We start from the raw sequence: 24,917 nt of genomic DNA on the forward strand, positions 1-24,917 counted from the left end.
GCTATTTGTGATTAGGGTGTTTTGACACTAAAATTTTAAATAGGAAAATATCAATGAGAGATCATCAACATCATACGAATTATGATATACGTGATTAGGGGGTTTTGATACTAAAACTTTAATATGAATCTTACAGATCAACGAGAGATGATCAAAGTGATACAAAATCAAAAGAAAATATATGAAAACCGAGAGGAAGATCAAGGGTGGGGGTTAGGACAAGGCGAAAGCCCGGTGTTTTGATCTTTCGATTTCAATGATTATGGGTCTTGATCCTAAGAATTTTGCTGTCGGTCTTGTAGTGCAACTAGAGCAGATAAGAATGCAACAATTATGAGAGAAAAAAGAAAAAAAAACTAGAGAGAATGACAAAACCTTTTGGGTCGGAGTTTGCAAGGGAAAGAAAGCCTGTTTTGATCTTGTGATTTGGGTGAAATTGTTTGATTTTAAAAATTCTGTTGGGGAATTGTGGATCAGTCTTAAATGATCTAGATTGGGCTACTGTAAGTCAGTCTAAAATCAGGCAATTCCGATCCGGAATCGACAATTTTTTGAACATTGTTAAAAACAATAAGCCCGAATTCGGGTGGTGGTAGTAAACTTCACTTATTAAATAATATTGGAAACAGTGAGACCAAATGTTCCCCTTCCAAGCACCACTGGCAAAATTGTTCCTCTTTCTTTTTTACAATATAGATGAAAATAACAAAGTATCCACTCCTTTCTTCGCCAACCAGTCAGCAATGTCATTTGTCTCTCTATACATATGATTAAAACTGACCTACCAAGATGATGTTATATCCATTATTTGTAGGCAAAAAGATCTAAATCGTCATAATGGTTTAGATACCTTATTACACTAATTGATGACGTTAAGTAAATCTCCTTCAAAATTGGCCCTCTCTTTCTTCCCCCTTCCGAGCACCACTGTCTCTCTCTGAGTGCCTAGCCTTGCAATGAATGAGTGTGAGAATCACTATTTTTTTTGGTTATAGGTTCTAAAAGTGAGAAAACAAAGATAAGGAGTCCAAGCTACATTTATCTCCATGCACGGGCCCTTGGCTTGAGAGAAAAGGTCAAAAAAGTGTACCAAAACGAGATCCAACACAGCACTACACTACAACAAACCCACCTCTCAACATGCATTTATTTCTACCACCCAATTTAACTAAATATATTGGTTATTTTTATTTAATATTCTCCTTTTTTTGGGTGAATTTATTTAAGAACAATTGTTTCATGTCGGGCTGGACCGCATTTCTACAATAAGCGGTCCAGAGGTATAAAACATCCATCTTAAAGATGGATGCAAATAGGTGGTCCGTCTAAAAACAATGGTAACTAATGATTTAACGTTTTCTTAATATGATTATTATTTCTAGTTTTCAATTTTTTTTCTATATTTATGAGATATGAGTAATGATCCTATGAGACCCTCCCATACCCATGTGTGTAGGATTCCAAAGGGTCTTCATTAAATTTGGCACAGATATCTAAAAAAATCAAATCCCACACCATGTGATAACTTTTTTAGAGATCTGTCTCAAATTTAATGGTGATCTTTTAGAATCTTATGCACATAGATATAGGAGGGTCTCAAATTTAATGGTGATCTTTTAGAATCTTATGCACATAGATATAGGAGGGTCTCAAATTTAATGATGATCTTTTAAAATCTTATGCACATAGATATAGGCGGGTCTCATAAGATCATTACTCTTATGATCTTCATATTAAAGATTATATATTATCTGAAAATTAAGATCAAATTGTATTTAAAAAGTATATTTATTGCCAAACCCATCTTTCTACGATATACGGGCTGGCCGCATGCTATCCGTGTCTTTTATTTAATATTATCCTACTTCTTCAATTGCCCTCTCAACTCTTCCACCGCTCACTCTCTCCTCCCACTTGTGAAAAGCCTGATGAGTCCGACATCATCACGAGAAAACAAGAGTTATTCAAGAGGTTCTGTGCACCCGTGGGAGCATTCACTCTAATACTCACTTGAGAGTAGTTATAAAAAAGAGAAAATGAAAGTACAAATATCGATGTTTAAAAATGCCATAAGTTTGAAAAGATTTGTCCCTATTTTGGGATGGTTAAATCTAAGTATTTAAGAACTTGAAAGCTAATTATTTTTTTTTTAAAAATAATCTTCTAGAGATTCTCGCGTGGATCTTAGACCCTTAGATTAAACAAAAAAAAAAACAAAACAAAAAACTACTACAAAGTTCTTTTACCCAAGGGAGCAAGTGTACAATATTGCCCTGCGTGAGCATATACTCTTCACCACATATACTATGCTCCTGAGGGAGCATAGTTTACTTCCACTCACTCAGTCCCAAGACCTACTTGGGAGGGTTTTTTCAGTCTAAAAGTTTGGGAACCACTTAAGAATTATTAGATGATTATTAAAAGAAATTTTAAATTTGAATTTTTCAGCACTTAGATTTCACCATCTAAATATTGGAAGGTCTCTATTCAATCTCAAGACATTTTTTTTTTTTAAGTACATAAAAAGTGCAATTAGGACTTTTATTTTTATTAAATTTAATGGATGGGTTGAAGAGGTTAATCATAGAGGAGTGAATTCGGAACATCGAGAATTATGAGGAATGTCAACCCTCCTTCACAGGGAATGAATGGTGGATGCCCCCATAATGTGTGGAGTAGAGAGCTCCCTCCTTCCCATTGTTGGTTTTTGCAAAGGGAAACAAGGTTCATGGCAGTTTTCAAAAGATAGATCAAAGGTTCGGAAAAGGAGCAAAGGTTAATGGTGGATGCCAAAGAGATGGTCTCTGTAAGGGGTAGGATAGGCATTTTAAAAGTAACATGGCAAAGAAGTAACACACTCTCCACAGGAGCCATTAGAAGCCTTTGGAATCATCCCACCTCCTCTCTCTCTCTCTCTCTCTCTCTCTCTCTCACACACACTCGTGCATGGGCATTCATTCTCTTCTCACTAAAAGGGTCTTGTCCTAAAGAAAAGTGTGGTTAGGTGCCTGTCTGGGTCGGAAATTGCCGATGTGTGGTAGGTGGATGATTTGGATCTTCCCTCTCCTCTCATTATGATATCATTTATATATTCATATGTTGTTGATCTGGATCGGTATCGGATGATTCATAACCTAGTTTCAGGTCTTAAAACAATGCTATTGGGGTGTATGTGAGCGTTGGACCAATTGAGGACAGAATTTTGCAAAGACTATTTTTATGGCGTGTTTAACGACTAGAAGTTTTGGCATTAAAAGCTGGAACTTGCAATGTGTTTTAGTAGTTCCTAGTTTGACAATTAGGTATTGCAACACTAGGGCTGGCCATGAGTTGGGTGGCCCTGCTAGGCCAGTATTAAAAAAGTAGGGCTTGGGCCACAAACTGTGGTCCGAAGGCTAGACTAAGGCCACTGCGGATAGGTTTGGTCCGGCTTGGCATTGTGCGGAAAAAGATTGAGCTAGGGCTAGCGGTGACCCTGCCTAGCCCAAGCCCATCCTATTGCTACCCTTATACACCAACATAAAGGTGCACATTTCTAAAAAATGAGAAGTTCGTAACTCCATTCCCCTATGGAAGTGTGAGCTTCTCATTGAATGACAAGCTCACCCTTGTCCTTTTGTTTTTCAATCAAGTAATGACGGTTTGTGCATCTAAAAAAAATTATAGAACATAATTCACAAAAAGTAAATAAACAAAATGCCCCTAACGTTTTAAGGGTATTTTAATCATTTTATTTTTAATGTATTTTTTACAAGTGCGTGTTGGTGAGAATATAACCAATTTTTTCGCTCAATCCAACATAAAAAAAAAAAAAAAAAAAAAAAAAAAAGGCAAAAGAAAAACCGAAATACTTAGACATGCTATCAAAACTAAAACACTTAACATTTGATAACTCCCAAGTTTATGAAATACTAGCTTCTATAGTCCTTTCAAATTTTAAACAAATTATCAAACACCGTATTTTAGAAATTCAAATACAAATCTTTCGGTATGTAAATTTTAAGACTTTTCAAATTCCAGCTCAATGTTCAGAAAATTGACTCGGCCAAGGCATTCGCGCCCTGGCTGAGTAACTCACCCGAGTCTAGCTCATTTTTTTTTTTTTAAAAAAAGCTAAAAAATAATTACATACATATAATATGAGCAATACTTTTATTAACAAAGTGGTAGTCTAGTGTGTTGGTTAGTCTCCCTTGTATAAATGTAATACTTGGATTCCACCCTAGTAGGGGCTATGTTTTGTTTGGAACTCTAAAAAAATAATTTAAAAATTGACGTATTTAAAAGTGGCTTTAGAGGGATTCGAACCCTGACTGGAGCAAAATGGGTTCCATCCTAGCATGGGCTATGTTTATTTTGGAACTCTAAAAAAACTAATTAATAAATTTATGTATTTAAAAGTGACTTTAGAGGGATTTGAACCTCGACTGGAGCAACATCAAGCTTAACTACTAAATCATTGGAGCACATTTGATATAAATTTGAGGTAGTTATATAATTAAACTTAAAAAATATGCTGTACAATCTACTCGCCTAATATTCGCCTCAGGCATTGGGCAAGGCCGAGTTACTTGGCCTCATCCGAGTGACCTCGGCCTGAGTCTCAGAACACGGTTCCAGCTTTATTTGTCCAAAACACCCTTGATAGATGGACAATGGTTCGCTTCTGTCGCCCTGTCTCAACGATGCTATGAGGTTCGCATTCCAAGTTCCAAACGATGTTGCAAGTATCATGTTCTCTAGGACTAAAAGGCTACTTCATGCTTTAAATCTTGTTGAACTTGTGCATTTGACCTTTTTAAATTGATTTTTATTAGTAAAGCGCAAGATCTTTTGTTTTTATGTGTTCTGAGGATCAATTTGCCAAGAGAATTTAGATATATATTAATTTTTATTAGTAAAAGACGAATACTGTCTTGATAAATAGTTGCCCAAAAATAAAAAGATCTTAATTCTTCAAAGCGTTTATTAACTTCCTTTCTCATCTTCCCATTTCACCATTCTCATCTCCAACCGGTATGCAAGCACTTGAAAATAGATGGTCCATGTGATCAATTTGATGCTTTTCATGTGCCGAGACATCAAAGTCCAATGAGATTTAAACCACAATTTTGGAAACCTGCGGGTTTGTGCTAATCTTTTCAATTAATTAATGTTTTTTTTGTAAGGAAAAAGTTTATATAAGGATGCAACCTTATAATGTAGAACTATGGATGCACCTCAAAAAATCTATCGGAAAGGGTAGTTTTAATGTTGAAAAACCTTTTGATTGATTATCTTAACATCGAGATGTATGACCATGAAAAATAAAAAGATTTTAAGTCTCATAAATAGTGCATTTTACAACATATTATCTACACCGTCCATTTTCAAGATTTTCATATGTTTATAGATCTACTTGATTTTAATCATTTTTGAAATTTAAAATTTTATAATTAGATATAAAAATAGATTTTGAGATATTCCTAAGAACATTTTACATCAAAATTGTATACCATGATAAAATTTGAAGGTGCACATTACCACTACAGCTTCGGCTGCACCCTTTTTGTATATTCGACATAGGAGGGAGATGCCTTCAAATGTACAGAGCTTTGTGAGATAACGCCAGTATTCTCATTTTTCATTATTGTATGGTATGTCATACCATATATTCATCAATGCTGTCCATCTAATGAAGGAATGATGGTGGTCAAACCAGTGTTTCTAGACTCGGCCGTATCTACTTGGACTTGAAAGGGTTATTTGGACTCGCCCTACTGGCGAGGCTGAGTAGGGGTGAGTTCCATGGTAGCTCGCCTCACCTCGGAAAAAAAAATATAAACTTAAAATTTATAAAAAATTGAAAAACAATTCTTTATTACTTACAATTAGTTTTTTGGATTATTTGAGTTTTTAAGGTAATTTGGGAATTTCATTTTATTTTTTTAATTTCAGAAATATTTAAGATCTAATCTAAATTTTCAATAATCTATTTTTTATATAGCTTTTTTTTTTCCTATCGTTTTAAACGTGTAATGATTTCTATTGCCTCTTTTATGTTTTTTTCCTTATTTTAGCTATTTTGGGGTTGCGTAGGACTCGGCCAAGTCCACTTGGTTAGGGCAAGGGCCGAGTCTTTGGCCGAGTCTGAGTTATTGAACACGGGGGGCTAAACATAGTAGGATTTAAAGCATTTATTTCTTTCACGCTGGATTTGTAGGGTTTTCAGTGGTTGTGTCAATAGCTGAAAAATAAACTACAAAGGCAAGAATTGCATTGACATTAGTTCTCTAAGCCCATGAAAACCATACTTCATATCACTCAAGCGAGCTTTTGTTTTACCCCCCATATTTAGTAAATGGTTCTCTCTTTCATTTTTTGGAGGAATAAACATATTTCTTGGGATTCATAGCGTTTATTTTCCAAGGCATATATTTTTGCACAGGAATGAGGAGAGACAAAGGGGGGAGGTACGTCAGGAGTACGGCTAGCAATGGGCCATTCGGCTTAGCCTGATAAGGGTTCTAGCCTATTCATTTTAATCATGATGGTTGATCTGAAGAATGGATGGCTTAGATCTTTTACCCCACAGGTCTTAAAGATTAGAATATCAAGATCAAATTTTGTTCATGGCTATCTCTATAGAACCTTATCTCCTATGAGAAACCCTATCAATAGGGGTCTCTTCTTCTATTCTCTTCATGCCTTCTCTTCTCTCTTCCTACCTTCTCTCTAGGGGCCATGCCCCACTCTAGGCTCTCTTCTTTTTCTCTCCTAAATATTCTCTCTTATAAATTAAATTGTATGGGGTGGCACGCTCAGGAGATAGCTAAAGCTTTCCTGATTTGAGATTAATTTTTTGATCCCACGCATCATTAGAGGAGGAGACTCGGTGGAGTGTTCAAAGACCGGTTGAGGTAATATTTCGACATTCTTATTTTTATTCATGTAGTCCATTATTTCTCAATCTTGTTTTACTATTCTCTTTATTTAATAAAGTTGATTGTTCTTAGTGATAGCAAGTGATAGCCATCTTATTTATGTGTATAGGGGTAATCTCTCGCACATGTACACGTTCCACTTTCGATAGTGAATTATTATCTCATTACGACTATCTATATACATGCTATGTAATGATAAAACGATGAAGTTTTAGTCCTGTCTCTATAGACTATTCATCACACACAAGGGTAACACAGTCCCTTGGCTATCATTCGGGCAAACTCCAACCTCATCAAGGGCTAGCCCGCTAAACCCTCATCGGTTTCATCTCTATGCCCAAGTACTTTGGGTTTCCCAAGTCGGCTGGCCTAACACGTCAAGCCTAGTCTGAGTATCGGCAAATTGCATTTGCCTAATATGGTCCATAAGAGAACCACACTCCCACAGAGTTTATGTTTCACTATATACAATGCTCATACAAGCTCTCGCAAGGCTTTAAAAGACACATTAACCCAACAATGAATAGGGTTAGATTTGGGCCTGAGCTGGCCCTAAGGGGACGAGCGAGGACCAGGGCCAACCTGGCCCTGGCCCGGCGATGTTGGCCCTGGCCCGGCTCATTGCCAACCTTAGTTGTGAGGTTAAGTGAGCAAAGGCTAATTGAGAGAGAGGGTTGGTTAAATTGCGTTGTTAGGAAAAGTTATTGTAAAGAGGTTTGAAATTTTGTTTTTGAATAATTCAGTGGAGAAGACGGGCCTACTTGTTTTTTAAATAGATTAAGAGTTATTTCAAAACATTAGTAGGGGTCATGTTAGATGTGCGGTGCTACCACCACAACCCCAACCCCAACCCCAACCCCACCCCTTTTCCAAAGAGGTTTGAAATTGCATCCAATTAATCTAACATCTTAACCATTTGCCATGACCACAATCAACCAACCTAATAACAAACCATCATCACCATTTCACCTCCTCTCAACTCTTAACCCAATCAACACCGAGTCCACCAAAAGTGGGTGCACTGTACAACATGTGACTGACAATCCCACAGCTTTTTCTCTCTCTCTAAACTCCCCCCGCCTCGTGATCCCCACACCGCTTTCAACAAATAACCACAAATACATATACATCCATAAAAAACAGATGGCCCTTGCAAAACTCTCACAAAAGTAAATAACTTAGCCCATAGAAAACACCCACATTACTGCTTTTCCTTCTTTTCTCTCTAGTAATAACTAAGGGTGGCAACGGGCGAGGCCCGAAAGAAATGAATAAAACTTAAAAAGAAAATAAGGAAAAAAAGAGGGCCTGGTGGGCATTGGCCGTAACCAGGGTCTCGGGCCATTGTTTGTGGCTTGGGTCCTATTTTTCAGGGCTGGGCTACGTCGCTCGACCCATTGCCAGCCCTAATAACATGTATCTAGTGTTTTTGGAGTTGGTAGAGGAGACTCAGACTCGGCCGAGTTACTCGACCTCGATCTCAGGGTGAAATCCAATACTATGTAACGATTGTTTATATAATATAATTTATCTTGTTTGTATGATATAATTTATCCACATACTTATTTATTTAGTGTGTAATTGACTTGTTGGGTATTATTGATCTCCTTGCAGCTTGATGTCTTTGATTCTGGTCTCATTTTTTTTTTAACAATAGACTTTTTTTATTTTGTTAAACTTAGGCTGTCTAGACAACATCCCCCAATTTTTATTTTATTTTTGTTATTTTTTTACAACATTTACCCCAAAATATACTTTTTTAACAAATACCCCCCTACTTTGTTTTTTTAGAAAAAAATGTCCAAAATGCGCTTCCCTTAGATAAAACGCCTCTCTCTCTCTCTCTCTCTCTCCCTCTCTCTCTCGGGCAATGGCGTTCTGAAAAAAAAAAATGGGCCTGGTAATTTATCAAGACGGTCCGACACTAATTGTTTATGGAAAACTAAGGGGTCTGGCAATTCTTAAAGATGGTCCGACAACAGGGGTTTTGGAAAAATATTGGGTCCGGCATATTATACATGCGGTCTAGCACATTTTGATTCTCGCATATTTCGAGTCCGGCAAATGTTAAAGGCAGGCAGACATGTTGGCATGTCCTTTTCTCGGTTTGGCAAGTCGACGTGATATGCCTACGGTTTGGCACATGGACCTTAGGGTCCGGTAATATGTTCACGCGGTCTGACATAACCATGTCCCGATATGGCAATATTGGCCTAAGGTTGTCTTCATGCGGGTCTGACACTTTTTTCTCATGGTCCGGTACTACGTTCATGAGTCCATGCCTTGTCCGGCCCAAAATAATTTATTTCGTAAGACCATTTTCTTTAAAAAAATATGCATATTTTTTTAAAAAAGAAAGCCCCACCTTAAAGGGGGTTTCTTTTTTTTAAGGAAAATTGTTTCGTGCGGGTTGGACCGCACGACTGCATATGCGGTCCAAAAAGTGTAAAGCATCATCTTAAAGATGGATGCAAGTTGGTGTTTTATCTATAAACAATGAAAACTAATAGTTCAAATGTTTTTTTACTAGAAATATTATTTTTAGTTTTCAAAATTTATTTATTTTTTCATATTCATGATCTCCATATTTGAGATTACATGTCCTTAAAAATTAAGTCAAAAGATCTATCTAAAAAATAGATTTATTAAAAGGCTTGCATTTCTATATATGCGGGCCTGGACGTACGTAAACCGGGTCCTTTTCTTAACAATTAAAGGGGTTTTTTTTCTCATTAAAAAATATACAGTCTGACGTGCAATTAAATTGGTTCATTTCTTATTTTATTGAAAATATAAAAATAAACCATGCTTCAAACGAGGATCCTTTTTTTTTAAAAAAAAATGCAGTTACAAAATGACGTGCAGGCAGGATTTGATGGGGAGTACCTTTTTTTAATTGAAAACTAACGCAGTCACAAAATAATGTGCAGGCAGAATTTTATGCTTTAACCTCTTGTTGAGATACCAAGCCTTTTGCAATAAGCGACTTAAATGCTCGTAAAGTTTATATAGAGCGAGGCTCTAAAGAAACAAATTTGAGCGTGCCTCTAAAAATTTTAAATTTTTGTTGAATAGGGATATTTTGATGCTCAAATATCCTGAAATTGATAATCTCGACATCAAGATGCATGAACATAAGAAAAAAATGAATTTCAAGTTTTGGAAGTAATGTATTTTTGACCGTCAATTGTCAAGATTTTCAAGTTTTACTAGATTTATCGTCGATCTACACCATTTTTGGAGCTTTAAACTTTATAAATAAATATGAAAATATATTTTAAGACTATCACAAAGATTTTCAGTATTGAAACCACATTTCTCGATACTATTTGAAGATACGTTCTACTTTGATTGTTTAGGGCCTAGGCTCTATACAAACCGCACTCTTATCTATATGTAGGATAAAATTTTGATGTAGAACCGAGGCTCTAAACAATCAAATTAGAGCTCATCTCAAAAATTTCATTAGAAAGGTTGTTTTGATGCCCAAATATTCTCGAACTGATCATCTCGATATCAAGATGCAGGAACATAAAAAAAAATGGATTTTAAGTTTTGAAAATAGTATATCTTGTAATGCATTTTTGGACTGTCAATTTTTAAGATTTTCAAGTTTTCATATTGAAGCTTTAAATCTTAAAAGGGTGCGGTTTCTATGAGGTTGCAACCTTAAACAATCAAATTAAGGTGCACTTCCAGATTTTATCATAACGTACAATTTTGGTATAAAAATATCTTAGGATTATCTGAAAATCTATTTTTATATTTAATTATAAAATTTTAAACTCCAAAAATGGTTAAAATCAAATAGATCCATAAACATGTGAAAATCTTGAAAATAGACGGTCTAGATAATGTGTTGCAAGATGCACTATTTCTGGAGCTCAAAATCTTTTGTTTTTTATATCCATACATCTTTATGTTTAGATGTTTTTCAACATTAAAACTAACATTTTCCGATGGATTTTGTGGTGCATCTATAATTCTACATTTTAAAGTTGCAACCTTATCTAAGCTTTTTTCACCTTCTTATAATTAGAGATGAAAATATATTTTAAGGCTATCACAAAGATTTTCAATCCAAAAAACACATTCCTCAGCACTATATAAAGGTGCGCTCTACTTTGACTGTTTAGAGCCTCGGCCCTATACAAACCACACCTATAATATAAACCTTACATAATTTTGTTATTCGGCCTGATTTTATGAACACTCCCACGAAGGCAAATAAAACCAATCCGCACTAATAACTGCTCTGTCTCTCTCTCTACTTTTCCAAAACTAACTCTCCCTCTCTCTATAAATAAATGGAAAGCAAAAACCAAATAAAGGGAAATTGATCTTCACCCCTTAGCTCTGTCTCCCTTCTTTCTTGGACACAAAACATGCCCCAACTTCACTGCCACCATTCCCCACTTTTTCTCTCTCTTCTCCTTCTCTCTCTTCACCATGTACTGGGCGCCGGCCACGACTATGCTGATGCATTGTCGAAATGCATCCTGTTCTTCGAGGGGCAACGTTCAGGGCGCCTGCCCGCAAGGCAACGGGTCCGGTGGAGGGGCGATTCAGCGTTGTCTGATGGGCAGGCGGGCGGGGTCGATCTGGAAGGAGGCTATTACGATGCGGGGGACAATGTCAAGTTTGGGTTTCCTTTGGCCTTCACGACGACGATGTTGGCATGGGGGATGAGTGAGTTCGGGGCCCCCGGTGAGGTCGACAATGCCATGGCCGCAATACGCTGGGCCACAGACTACCTCCTCAAGGCAGTCTCGCAGCCTGGCCGGGTGTTCGTGCAGGTAGGTCGGTCGGCCGGTCTCTCTCCCTTTTCTTATTGTCTCTCTTTGTACGTTTGTTATTCTCTTCTTCTCTCTTTGACATACACACTCTATCCAAACTCTCTCTATCAAACTCGCAATTGTCCTTTTTTCTCTCTGCAACTTCTCTCTCTATCGCACTACGTTTTGCTCTTTTATCTACTCTCTCTCACACACAATACCCTTACTCCTACTACTCTCTCTCTCTCCCGCTATACCCCCTTCTCTCTCTCTAAACCCCCATTTCATTTAATGTCTCTCCAAATTTGTCTCTCTCTAAACCCCATTTTGGTGTATCTCTTCAAATGTGTGGGTGTTTGTTTGGGGCAAGCTTTTCTTTTGTTTCCCCTATAGCATAAAATTTATATATATATATATATATATATATATATATATATATATTTATCCAACCCAGTGTCTGTGGCCTCAATCACAATCTCACATCTCTACACTAGTTTATTTTTATTTTTTTTTATAAAATATTTTAACACCAAATTTGGACATCCAATCCTACCTGAAATTCGTACGAGTACAAAATTTTATGAAATATTTCTAATAAATAAAATGACCAAAATACCTTTGAAAGATTCAAAAGGTATTTTGGTCATTATAGTTTATCGAAAAATTCTTTTAATATTTTTTTTTCAATGTACCCTAATGAGAATATGGCATTACCAAATTTCATATCCATACAATCTGTGCAAAACAAAATTGCAAATAAAATACTATGAAGCATTGGATCTAAATCAAACGGTGAGTGGCTCATTTGATCAAAATTGAACGGTTGGATGGTAGGTGAAACATAGATATTCTGTGTTGTAAGAAAAATATGAATTTCAAGTTTTGTGACATTTAATTTAAGCACTTTAAAAATTGAATGGTTTCTATTCAATCTTTATGCACTCTTATTTTTTTAGTACATGTAGAGTTTCTTACTGAATTTTTTTAATTGAGATTAATTTATGAGTCGTTTAAAAAACTGGATAGTTTCTATTCAATCTTGAAGCATTGTTATTTTTCTAGTACATAAATAGTTTTTGTTTGAATTTTTTATTATTGAGACTAGTTCATGAGTCGTAGAGATTACATCCCTTAAATTTGAGATTTAAAAATATTCCTAACATGTGTTATACGAAAGGGAGTAAATGGAAGCTATATAATTAGGAAATCTTTAGACTTATTTAGAAAGGTGCGGTTTGTATAGAGCTGAGGCTCTAAGCAATCAAATTTGAGTCCACCTTCAAATAGTATCGAGAAATAGGGTTCAATATGGGAAAGTTTGGTGATAGCCTTAAATTATATTTTCATCTTTCGTTATAAAATTTAAAGCTTAAAAAATAATGTAGATCAATCAGATCTATAAAAACTTGAAAATCTTAAAAATTGACGGTCGAAAAATATGTTACAAGATGCACTATTTCCAAAACTTGAAATTCATTTTTTTCTCAGGCCCTTACATCTTGATGTGGAGATGATCAATTTGATGATATTCGGGCATCAAAACAACCTCTTCTAGTAAATGTTTTGAAGTAGGCTCAAATTTAATTGTGCCTGTATAAACTTTTCCCTCATTAGAAAGGTTTGCTGGTCTCCCTTATGGCTCCTAAACCCACATTTAGTAAATAGTTATATGGATATCTTAATCCGGAAAAGCACTCGCTTTTCTTACCCTTTTAAAGTGGGGCACGGTTTGTATAGAGCCTAGGCTTTAAATTATAAAAAGTAGTGCAGATCTATGAAAACTTGAAAATTGATGGTAAAAAAATATGTTACAAGATATACTATTTTCAAAACTTGAAATCTATTTTTTTCTCGTATTCATATATATTGATGTGGAGATGATCAATTTGATGATATTTGAGCATTAAAACAATCTTTTCTAATAGGATTTTTTAGGCAGGCTCTAATTTCATCGTTTAGAGCCTAGGCTCTATATAAACTTTTCCTTTTAAGGATTAACATTGCATCGATTGTTTTTTATTGCGAGTAACCCAAGATTTAGTAATTGAGAGTTTTTAATTAATCAAAGCATCACGGAATCCCAAATTAAGGATGTTTTTGGGTCATTTTCTAAAATTTGATGTATCTTATCGGTTTTCAATAGTTATCCAAGAAGGCATGTGCCATCGCTTTATACGTTACTGTCTCCGTAAACAACAACATTGGCCCCGGTCGAGGTGAGTTCCTTAGGACTAGGTCAAGTCTAGTATAAGGTTAAAAAGGCTCTCAAAAAATATAAATAAATTAATAAAATTTTTTAAAATAAAAAATATAACTCAGAAGTATAGTCAAACCTAAAACAACTTTAAAAATTTAAAATAAGTTGAAAAAAGTAGAGATAAAATAGATTTTAAAGAACCTGATTTATATATTAAGACACTTAAAAAAATCCAAAAAGGAAAAATAGAGATTATGGCAAAAAAACACTCACAGTTTGTGCTAAGTACCTCCAAATCATATGAGAGAAAAATTTGTGTAACATATCTGTATCTTTTAATGTTTTTCTTGAATTTTAAATTTTTTTAAATGCCCCCGAGTTGTGCACACAACTCAGAGGTACTTCACCTCACCCTAGGTCAAGTCCGAGCACTAGGCTGAGCCCCTACTCAACTAGGCTGAGCCCCTGCTCAATATTTTGATTACTTTGCATTATTCAACTAAGGAAAAGATTACTCAGGCCTTTTGGATAGAAATTTAAGGCTAAGTGAAAGTGAAAAAAAAAACCCTATTAGTATGTGACAGGTTGGTGATCCAGCTAAGGACCACAATTGCTGGGAGAGACCAGAGGACATGGACACCCCTCGAACTGTATACAGTGTCGATGCTGCGAATCCTGGGTCAGAGGTGGCCGCAGAGACAGCTGCAGCATTAGCTGCCGCCTCCATTGCTTTCCGTTCCTCAGACTCGGCATACTCACAGACATTGCTCCAAAATGCCGTCCGAGTGTTTGAATTTGCTGACAATCATAGAGGAGCTTATAGTGATAATCCGAGCTTGAAATCTGCAGTCTGCCCTTTTTACTGTGACTTTAGTGGCTATCAGGCATGCCCCAATTGTCCACTTATTGTTACTTCTATGATTCATTTATTTATGCGAAATTTATTACTATTTTGGAACTATTTCAATTCTAGACTGTGTAATTGTTATTTTATGAGCATTTTGAAATTAAATAAAAAATATGGATAAAGTATTAAATTTTTCATCTCTGATAGATAATTTGATAAACTCCATCTAATTAAAGCATGCCCTTAAAGGAATTGTCTATTTAGTTCATTCTTTTTTTTTTGTTACATACAACAAATTTCATACAACAAAGGAAGTATGGAACCATATTTTAAAAAAAATATAAAATCTATTTAAAATTCACAAGATAAATTTATTTAATATCCTTTTGAAAATGTCCTTTTGTTTTTGTGTGGTAGGATGAGTTGTTATGGGGAGCTGCATGGCTTGGAAGGGCAACCGGAAACGAGACATACCTCAATTACATTCAAAATAATAGAAAGATCCTTGGTGCGGATGAAAATATCAACGAGTTTGGTTGGGATAATAAGCACGCTGGGTTCAATGTTCTCATCTCCCAGGTCCGTTATATGAGTTTTGATGACCTCAACTAAACTACCCACTAGTATTGGCAATGAGCTCGGTAGCCCGGCCTGGCCCGGTCATCCTAACCTTAAAAAACTGGAGTTGGGGTTATAAATGTTGCCTGAGGGATAGGGCACCACGGTCCCCGGGTCGTCAGTGCGTTGAAAGGGCTACTAGCTGGTTCTTTTTTCCGTTGTTTTTTTTTTTCTCTTCTTTTTTTTTGGTTTTTTGTTTTTTCTTCTTAGCTCTATTATACCTGTCCAGGCCTGGCTTGTCCTGGACAGGGCTAAGACATCAACCGTCTGGTGTAGTCCCAAGCAGGCTAGGACCGGTGCTTGTCTTGCTCGTTGCTAGCTCTAATACTCACCTTCTTTTTAACTTAAAGTGAGTGATTTACAATCTCAAATTGGATTTTGATTCTTAACTTTAAAAAACAAACAAATTTTAGAACCAAGGATGTTTACGTGAGCACATATTTTTTTTTTTGGATATAGTTTTTATAGATTCTATAAGGCCTAAGCTTTATGAGAAAAAGTGAAGCCTCATTTCGAAATTTTACCCAGAGAGTTTGGGGCATGGGAAATCCCAAAGGGCCTATTTGGGTACATGGATTTTAAAGCATGGATTTTTAATATCTTGGATATTGTTAAAATCTACTGTTTGAATTATTTAATAATTAGGATACTTAAAATCAAAAAAATCAAAATCATAAAAATAAGACCTACTTTCCATGATTTTATTTCCACCCCAAAACCTGTTTTTTTGAATTTCCTAGTTTCACTCATTGGCTCCCTCAACCCAAAACATAGGGAGCATTTGGTAGATATGAAAATTTTAGAGAGAGAAAGTACTAAATTTTTTTAAAGAGAGAAACTATCTCAAAATTTTTAGAGAAAAAAGCTATCTCAAATTTTAACTTTTAACGAGAAAAAGTATGTTAAAATTTTAGAGAGAGAAAGTATGCTAAAATTTTAGAGAGCAAAAGAATCAAATTGTTTTTAGAGAGAGAAATTTTTTCAAAATTTTAGAGAGAGAAACTATCTCAAATTTTAAGTTTTAGAGATAAACTATCATATTTTTGAGAGAAAAATTATTTCAAAATTGTTAGAGAGAAAAACAATCTCAAATTTTAATTTTTAGAGAAAGATACTATATCAAATTTTACCTAGAAAGTTTTAGAGATAGAAACTACTTCAAAATTTTTAGAGAGAATAACTATATCAAATCTTAAGTTTTAGAGAGAGAAAGTATTCTTAAAATTTTAGAGAGAGAAAATATTCTTAAACTTTTAGAGAGAGAAATTATTATAAATTTTAGAAAGAGAAACTGCCAAAAATAAATTCAAGAAAGAAATATCTCAAGTTTTTAGAGAGAGAAACTATATGGAATTTTGAGTTTTAGAGATAAACTATATCGAATTTGGAGATTTAGAGAGAGAAAATATATTAAAATTTTAGAGATAGAAATTACATCAAATTTTAGAGAGACACAATCTCAAAAAATTTTAGACACATTGTACCAAATTTTGAGTTTTAGAGCGAGAAAGTATATTAAAATTTTAGAGAGAAAAAATGCATCAAGTTTTGTTACCAAACAATGGTTATGGAAGTGATCGCAAGGAACCCATGAATTTTATATAGTTTATCCTAACAAGATATTTGAGCAATCTATGACAAAAATCCTTGATATTGAAAATCCATTGATTTTCTTGGATTTATATTTCGAATCCATAATTGTTGAGGAGGTTATGAATTTTAGGATCTTTTGACACTAAAACAAGATAATTTTTTTTGGGCAAGCTTTTTATGCTTCCCCTACAGTATAGAAGTTCTATCCTCCCCCTTATCCAATCTTCCATTCTGAATGGAGGGCTAAGATTGCCCCAATCACAATGTCACGTTTCTACACTATTTTATTTTTATTTTATTTTTCTATAAACTATTTTGACACGAAATTTTGGACATCCATTTTTCTATTAAACTCGCACTAGCGAAAATTATAAAAAAAATATTTTCAATAAAATAAAATGACCAAAATACCCCCTGAAAGTTTCAAGGGGTATTTTGGTCATTATATTTTATCAAAAAACTTATTTTTAATATTTTTTATAGGTGTGCCTCAATGAGAAGATGACATATACCAAATTTCATTCACAAAATTTTTATAAAAAATATTACAAAAAATATTTTGAGACGTTGGATCTAAGATCAAAAGGTGAGTAGCTCTCTTGATCAAAATTAGACGGCTGGATGGTAGGGGGAGGATGGAACTTCTATATTGTAAAGGAAATATAGAAACCTTTTCCATTTTTTTTTATGGAATTCAAAATTTTTTTTATTTTTTGTTATTTTTTTTTTCTCATTTATATTTATCAAAACTACAGTAATATCCATTCTCACTGCTTTGGTATTTGTTTTTCAACCGTCAAAGAACGCTTGAGAAACAATAAAGACATGCTCCCCGCCCATCTCCCTCTCATGATTGGGCCCGACTTGGAGTTGCCATTCGCCCATTTGGTTTTACATCGTGTTTTAAGACCCAATTTCTGGTAGGAATTGTTGATCTGGATGAAAATTGATAGGAAAATTAGTTTTGAGATGGTATGAGTCCGGCAGCCTTCCCCCCTAAAACTTTTTGTTATAAATTGTTTTCTCTGTACTTTTATGCTTATCTAATGTTTCCTTACATCCCTTCTAAATCTCGACCCCATAAATTTTTATTTTATTTCATTTATTTTTAAATTTTTTTTGGATCATCAATTTAAACCGATTCAAACACGATCCAGATCGCTGATCTAGCGATTCAATATGGATTTGTAGGTAAACAATCTGCCCAAATTTTAAAACACTAGGTTTACATGAAGGGTGTGGTTTATATAGAGAGAGCCCTAAACAATCAAAGTACAACCCACTTTCAAATAGTGTTGAAAAATATGGTTTCTACACTAGAAATCTTTGTGATAGACTTAAAATATATTTCTATATTTAATTATAAAATTTAAAGCTTTAAAAATAGTATAGGTTAAGCAGATCTATAAAAACTTGAAAATCTTGAAAATTGATGGTCCAAAAATGCGTTACAAGATGCATTATTTCTAAAACTTGAAATCCATTTTTTTCTCATGTCAATGCATCTTGATGTCGAGATGATTAATTTGAGGATATTTGAGCATCAAAACAATCTCTTTTAGTGAAATTTTAGAGATAGAGTTAATTTAATTGTTTAGAGCCTAGGCTCTACATAAACTTCTCCCTTACATGAATCCCTCTCTCTCATGCACGCACACATTTAGATTTAGCTTTAGGTAATTCGATTCACGTACGTGAGCCAGCTCCCTCTCTTTTCTCTCTCTCCTAATAAAAATGCATTGATGGTGTTGGTTATAGGAATACCTTGTAGGGAATGTGACGTCTCTTCAATCGTACAAGGAGCACGCAGACAGCTTCATATGCACCCTAATCTCCAAATCTACCTTCCCCCACATCCAATACACCCCCGGGGGTCTCATCTACAGGCCCGGTGGCAGCAACATGCAACACGTCTCTGCCATCGCTTTCCTCCTCCTCGCTTATGCCAACTACCTCTCTCTCTCCTCTCAAACCCTCCCCTGTGGGACTCTCATGGTCGGGCCTGCCGCTCTACGAGCCCAAGCCAAGAGACAAGTAACCTTCTTTCTCTTTCTCTTTGATTGTAAACGTCTCTCCCTCTTTCATACCCATTCGGTTGGGCGTGCAATGGGCGGAGTAGCCCTACCTAGCCTGGCCATGAAAAACTAAGGCTTGAACCACAAAATGTGGCTTGGTATCAACGCAAGGCTATGTCTGGCCTGGAGTAGGACCTCACTTAGGCTGGCCCGGCACAGCCTTAGGAAAAGCCTTTTCATTTTCCTTATTCTTATTTTCTTTAGGTCTATAAGACCGAGTCAGGGTCTGACCCAGTCTATAGGACCGTCTTCAGGCTAGAGTCAGTGTTGGCCTAACCTAGGCCTTTGATGTATAAAAATTATTCGCCAATTCAGAGAAAGCTCTCTCTCTCTCTCTCTCGAGGTGATTGTCCCTGTCTTAACAACCGTATTCATAGGGTGATGGATAGAGAGTTCGAACCACCATTGCAGTCGTGTATGGTAGTGGTTCTCATTCTTTCTTTGTCATCAACGTGCATGACTTCTTTAGTATAACACCCATGACCTAATTACTATTTTTTTTTTTGCTTTTACTCAGTTAAAAAGTCATTGTTTCAAAGACTAAACTGTCATTCTCTTTCTTTATCCTACCCATTAAATCTCTCTCTATCTACTCTCTCTCTCTCTTTCTCTCTCTATCTCTTTTTCTCTCTACCCACCCTCTCTCTATCTCTTTCTCTCTACCCACCTTCTCTCTTTCTCTCCGTACCTGTCTTTCTATCTCTACCCGCCTTCTCTCTTTCTCTCTCTACCTGCCCTCTATTTCTATCCAGGAAGAGAGAGAGGGTGGGTAGAGACTGAATGGATAGAGAAAGAGGGTAGATAAAGAGTATAGAAAGAGGGAGGGCAGATGCAGATAGAGAGAGGGTAAAAAGAGAGAGGACAGGTAGAGAGAGAAACATTTAATGGGTAGAGTTAAGAAGGGAAGGATAGTTTCGTCTTTAAAATAATGACTTTTTGACGTAGAGAGTAAAAACAAGAAAAGCAATAATTGGGTCATGGGTGCCACACTAAAAGTATTGGGAGATAAAATTTCAACAAAATTTATTTTATTAATTTTGTATTTGGGGACGTGGGGGGGGGGGAAGGAGGTGGGGTGCATAATTTTCCTTAGTTCTTTAGTCATTTATCTCTCAACACTATTGATACTTATAACAAACCCTCTACCAACAAATAAGTAAAAGGACAGCTTTTATGAGTCCCTGTAGAAATGAGCCACCTCTTAAGAAACTATTTTTGAGATGGATTTTTGGACTTAATATTTAAATACATGTAATTTCTAACGTGGAGATCATGAATATGAAAAAATAAAAATATTTTGAAAATTAAAGAAATAATTTTACCAAGAGGATATTGGGACCATTAGTTTCAATTGTTTTTTTGCATCTATTTTTAAGATGAATGCTTTATACTTTGGGGACCACAAATGTAGAAATGCGGTCCCCATCGCATGAAAAATTTTCCTAAGTAAAATGATGTGTTGAACCGACCTATTCACATAAACTCCTTTGTGAGATCATGGAAATCCAAACAAGCTATAACATGATTCAACTTTGGAAAATGGTACTCCAAAGTATCATCCACCATTTAGTCTCGTTGTCCAATGTTGAGTAGGGGTGGCAATGGGCTAGGTGGCCCATCTAGGCCTGCCCTAAAAAAATTATGGCCTAAGCCATGAAATGTGGCCCAAGGGCTGGGCAACATGGTTCAAGGGTAGGTACGAGACGGGGCTATTGGGTGATTCGGCCCTCTTTTTCTTGTTATTTTTCTTTCATTTTTTCTTATTGTATTTAGCTCAGCCCGGTCTTGATAGGGCTTGGCCATGGCATTTTTGGCTTGATCAAGGCCAGACTGGGCCAGGCCTATTCCAGCACTATGGTACAAGGGCCGAGCTAGGCCCAAGGGTGGGCCAGCCATGGGCCGGCGCTATAGGTACTAGGGTCGGGCTAGGGCCAAGGGTGGGCCAGCCCCAGGCCTGACCCTTTGCCATCCCTAACGAATGCTCTTAAGAGCCCCATTTTAAAAAAACCCCGCCAACTATTACAATAAAAAACAACACATCGAATCTTGTAACATATAACTATATTCTAGTGGGTCACACAACACACTCTCAAATTCTAAGCATTGATATATCTGAGTTTTTTCATATCTAGGTCGACTACATTCTGGGTGACAACCCAATGAACATGTCGTATATGGTGGGATACGGTGATCGGTACCCCCTAAAGATACACCACCGTGGATCGTCGTTGCCATCGATTGTAGACCACCCTCAGCTCATTGCATGCAAGGAGGGCTTTGTGTATTTCAGTTCATCAGGCCCCAACCCTAACATGCACGTTGGGGCTGTCGTAGGTGGCCCCGGGAAGGATGACAAGTACAATGATGACCGTGCTGCCTTCCGCCTCTCAGAGCCCACGACTTACATCAATGCTCCCCTAGTCGGCGTGCTCGCATACTTTGTTGCTAACCCCTCCTAACAGTGACACGAACACTGAGCAAACACTTACAGACAAGGTGCGAACCCTCTCTTTGTGCCACACACACTAAGTCAATTCGCATGAGCGCCTACTTATGCCCATTTTGCAGACTACTGTCATTTTGTTTTTGGGTAGATTAATTAGGAAATTAGGGCAAATCAAAGTTCTTTAGTGGATGAGTGAGGGTTTTTGGGGCCTTTTGACAATAGGCATGTTAGAGAACCACATGTAATGAATAGCTGGAGGAACCAAATAGTGCCTGAAGCTATTCACTAATAGGCAATAGTGAGAAAATAGTAGCATTTATGATTAAATTGTCGGTTGCATGGGAGAGTTGCAAGCGTTTCATTTATGCACTTTTATTCCTATTATGTTCAGAAATTGGTTATCTTTCAGATTCAGATCAGATGGTTTTCCTAATATTTAGACTTCTTTATTTTTCACAACAATATAGTTCTTATGGACGGAGTGTAATCAGAGAGTTTTTCAATAAAGATGAATCAAAAGGGAACAATTACTTAGACATATCATTTTTCATGTTCAGGAGTTAGCTGATGCTAAAACCTGGGCTTTTCATTTGTCGGAAAGCTATCATTGGTAACTTGCAGATCACATGGTATCAACAAAAGGCTAAATCTCTTATCCCAGTGGCATGGTCCTTTCCTAGTCCTCATCATTTCAAGTTAAATATTGATGGTGCTTCCTTACATAACACAGGCCGAGCAGGTGGTGGTGGTGTTATTAAATATTGTGATAGTGCGTTTATTGCTACGTTCACTAAACCCTTCGAAATAGCCTCTAATAATTATATAGAATGCTTTGCTTTGGAAGAAGGTATGATCCTTGTCAATCAGTTACAATGTTTCTTTCTTCAAATTGAAAGTGACTCAGCCTTGCTCATTAATATTATTCATGACCGCTGCCGACCTTCATGGACGTTGTATACGGTTGCAGCAAATTGCCGACACCAACTATCAAGGCATGGGTGGTCCATTTCGTATATTTTTCGTGAGGCCAATATGGTGGTAGATACTCTTGCTAAGAGGGCCACAACCCATTCTGAAGCTACAGTTTGGTGATCTCATCTACCAGATTTTATTACCCTTGCTTTAACTCATGATTTGTCCCAAGTGCCTTATTATAGGGTTGTAAAGTAATGAGCTGTAACTTCTTTATTTTCTCTTATTAATGACAAATGGGTAGGGGCCTTCTCCCCCACTAACTTATAAAAAAAAAAAATATGACCTTAGTGATAACACTGTTAGGTTTGGTGATAGTCAAAATCACCATATCTATGTTTTTATTAAAAGATTAAGGGTATTATGATAAAAAGTGAAGGGGTCTTTTGATAAACAGGAAAGTGAAATTTATATAAGGGAATCAAAGAAGACATAATACCTATCCTTTTGAGGGTCACCCATTTGGGGGTTATGGGAATGGATCTTCAATATGGAGATGGGTCTCCAAGAGAGAGAGAGAGAGAGACATGGCCTTAGAGAGAGAGAAATACGATATTCCTATGAGTTTTGGGTTGGTAAGAATTCCATTTCTAGAGAGAAAAAATCTCTCAGTTGCTCTCGAGGTTATCATTCTGATAGCGGTATTACGTTGGGAAAGAAGGTATTAATCGACAGTGTTGCTCAATCTGGAGAGCGGATTTAGAAGGGAAGATCGATGATGACATTTTACCAATGTTTAGAGATAAGTATTATCTCTTAGAACCCAAAATTGTAATCTTCATTGAGATATAGGATTTCTACTTGCCGAAGCTGTGAATGTAGCCCTATGGGGTGAATCACGTAAATCGTGTGTTGTTGTGTTGTGATTTTTATGTTTGCTCTATTTCTTGCACTCGAGTTACAGTTGTATTCATCTACTTCACATTTAGCCAATTATGTACACGATCTTGGGTGGGATCTTGGTATTTGGGATTCCCAGTTCCGCAAGCTAGGGGTTCTTGAGAATCCTACAATTGGTATTAGAGGATAAGGTGTGTACGGGGCTAAGGCTTGTATAAAAAAAAAAGATGAATGGGGAAATTAGATGGGTACATGGTTTGAAGTGGAGAAATATGGAGGCAAAGTATGTATATATAAAAAAAGATGAATGGGGAAGTTAGATGGGTACATGGTTTGAAGTAGAGAAATATGGAGGTAAAGTGTTTGTGAAAATTCCACAATGGAGGCAAGTGAGAATGAAATCAAGAAATTTATTCAATGAAGGTCGATAGGATAATATGGTGATTTACTATCAAGGTGGAGATTGTTAGGCTTGGTGATAGTTAAAATCATCAAAACTATGTTTTTACTAAAATATTAAGGGTATTATGGTAAAAAGAGAAGGGGTTTCTTGAGAAGCAAGAAAGTAAAATTTATATAAAGGAATCAAAGAAGACATAATACCCATACTTTTGAGGGTCACTCCTTTGGGGGTCATAGGAATGGATCTCCAATGTGGAGATGGGTCTCCAAAACAGAGAGAGACATGGCCTCAGAGAGAGGCTATATTCCCATGAGTTTTGGGTTGATAAGGCTTCAAATTCTAGAGAGAAAAAATCTCTCGGTTGCTCTCGAAGTTATCATTCTGATTGTGGTATTGCGTTGGGAAAGAAGGTATTAATTGACAGTGTTGCTCAATCGAGAGAGCGGGTTTAGATCGATGATGGCATTTTACCGATGTTTAGAGATAAGTATTATCTCTTGTAACCCCAAATTGTAATCTTCATTGAGATATGAGATTTCTACTTGTCGAAGCCGTGGATTTAGCCATATGGGGTGAACCATGTAAATCGTATGTTGTTGTGATATGATTTTTATGTTTGCTCTATTTCTTGCACCTGATTTATAATTGTATTTATCTACATCACATTTAGCCAATTATGTACACGATCTTGGGTGATATCCCGACATTTGGGACTCCCGATTCCACAAGCTAGGGGTTATTGAGAACCTTAAAACTTCTTCAACCAAATTCATTTTCAAAGACCTCAATTGTGCAGAAATCGAATAATATTCACTCACATGCGATCTAATTGTAACACCGTATTTCATTGTCAAAAGAAATAATTTTTTCATCGCTTGCATTTTATTTGAACTAGATGGTTGCTCAAAAGATTGCTTTAAAAATTGCCGAAGCTTTGCATATGTTTTACATTGACAAACATCAAATAAAATTGATGGTAAAATACATGGTCTAATAGCTTATTTTCGATCAAGAATATCCCATTCCCGATCTTCCATTCCATTAGGCACAACCTCTTTTCCTTGAATTGACCTATTTAGTTCTTTTCCAACAAGATAATCTTCTATCATCATTTTCCATATTGGTCAATTGCTTTGATTTAATTTTTCAAATTCTATTGCCCTTTATCTTTTAAATAAAAATACAACAAATAACCACAATAACAAAAAACCCTTTCTTTATAACATAA

General features: G+C 36.1%; 1 protein-coding gene across 4 annotated transcripts; it reads left to right on the top strand.

Moving 5' to 3' along the window:
* Positions 1-11,088: 11,088 nt before the first annotated feature.
* Positions 11,089-22,738, top strand: LOC18439034 (endoglucanase 23). Of its 4 annotated transcripts, XM_011626906.3 has the most exons (6): positions 11,089-11,719; positions 14,480-14,779; positions 15,160-15,321; positions 18,712-18,987; positions 21,161-21,524; positions 22,032-22,738. In XM_011626906.3, the coding sequence occupies exons 1-5, from the start codon at positions 11,309-11,311 to the stop codon at positions 21,485-21,487; spliced, it is 1,476 nt and encodes a 491-aa protein (XP_011625208.1). In that variant the 5' UTR covers positions 11,089-11,308; the 3' UTR covers positions 21,488-21,524; positions 22,032-22,738. The 4 variants fall into 4 exon arrangements, with proteins under 4 accessions (XP_011625208.1, XP_088702605.1, XP_088702606.1 ...); XM_088846479.1 differs by lacking the exon at positions 22,032-22,738 and having other exon boundaries at positions 11,090-11,719; positions 21,161-21,907; XM_088846481.1 differs by lacking the exon at positions 22,032-22,738 and having other exon boundaries at positions 11,605-11,719; positions 14,493-14,779; positions 21,161-21,907.
* The last annotated feature ends 2,179 nt before the right edge of the window (positions 22,739-24,917 follow it).

The sequence above is a fragment of the Amborella trichopoda genome, chromosome 9, assembly GCF_054954075.1.
Source record: "Amborella trichopoda isolate Santa Cruz 75 chromosome 9, AtrichopodaSantaCruz75HAP2 v2.0, whole genome shotgun sequence".
Lineage (NCBI taxonomy): Eukaryota > Viridiplantae > Streptophyta > Magnoliopsida > Amborellales > Amborellaceae > Amborella > Amborella trichopoda.

What these genes read in the sequence shown, in the direction of transcription:
- LOC18439034 (XM_011626906.3), top strand. Translation starts at nt 11,309, where the DNA reads ATGCCCCAACTTCACTGCCACCATTCCCCACTTTTTCTCTCTCTTCTC. An exon ending in CTGGCCGGGTGTTCGTGCAG is followed by an intron (nt 11,720 to 14,479) that starts GTAGGTCGGTCG and finishes AGTATGTGACAG; the next exon opens with GTTGGTGATCCAGCTAAGGA. An exon ending in TCAATGTTCTCATCTCCCAG is followed by an intron (nt 15,322 to 18,711) that starts GTCCGTTATATG and finishes TGTTGGTTATAG; the next exon opens with GAATACCTTGTAGGGAATGT.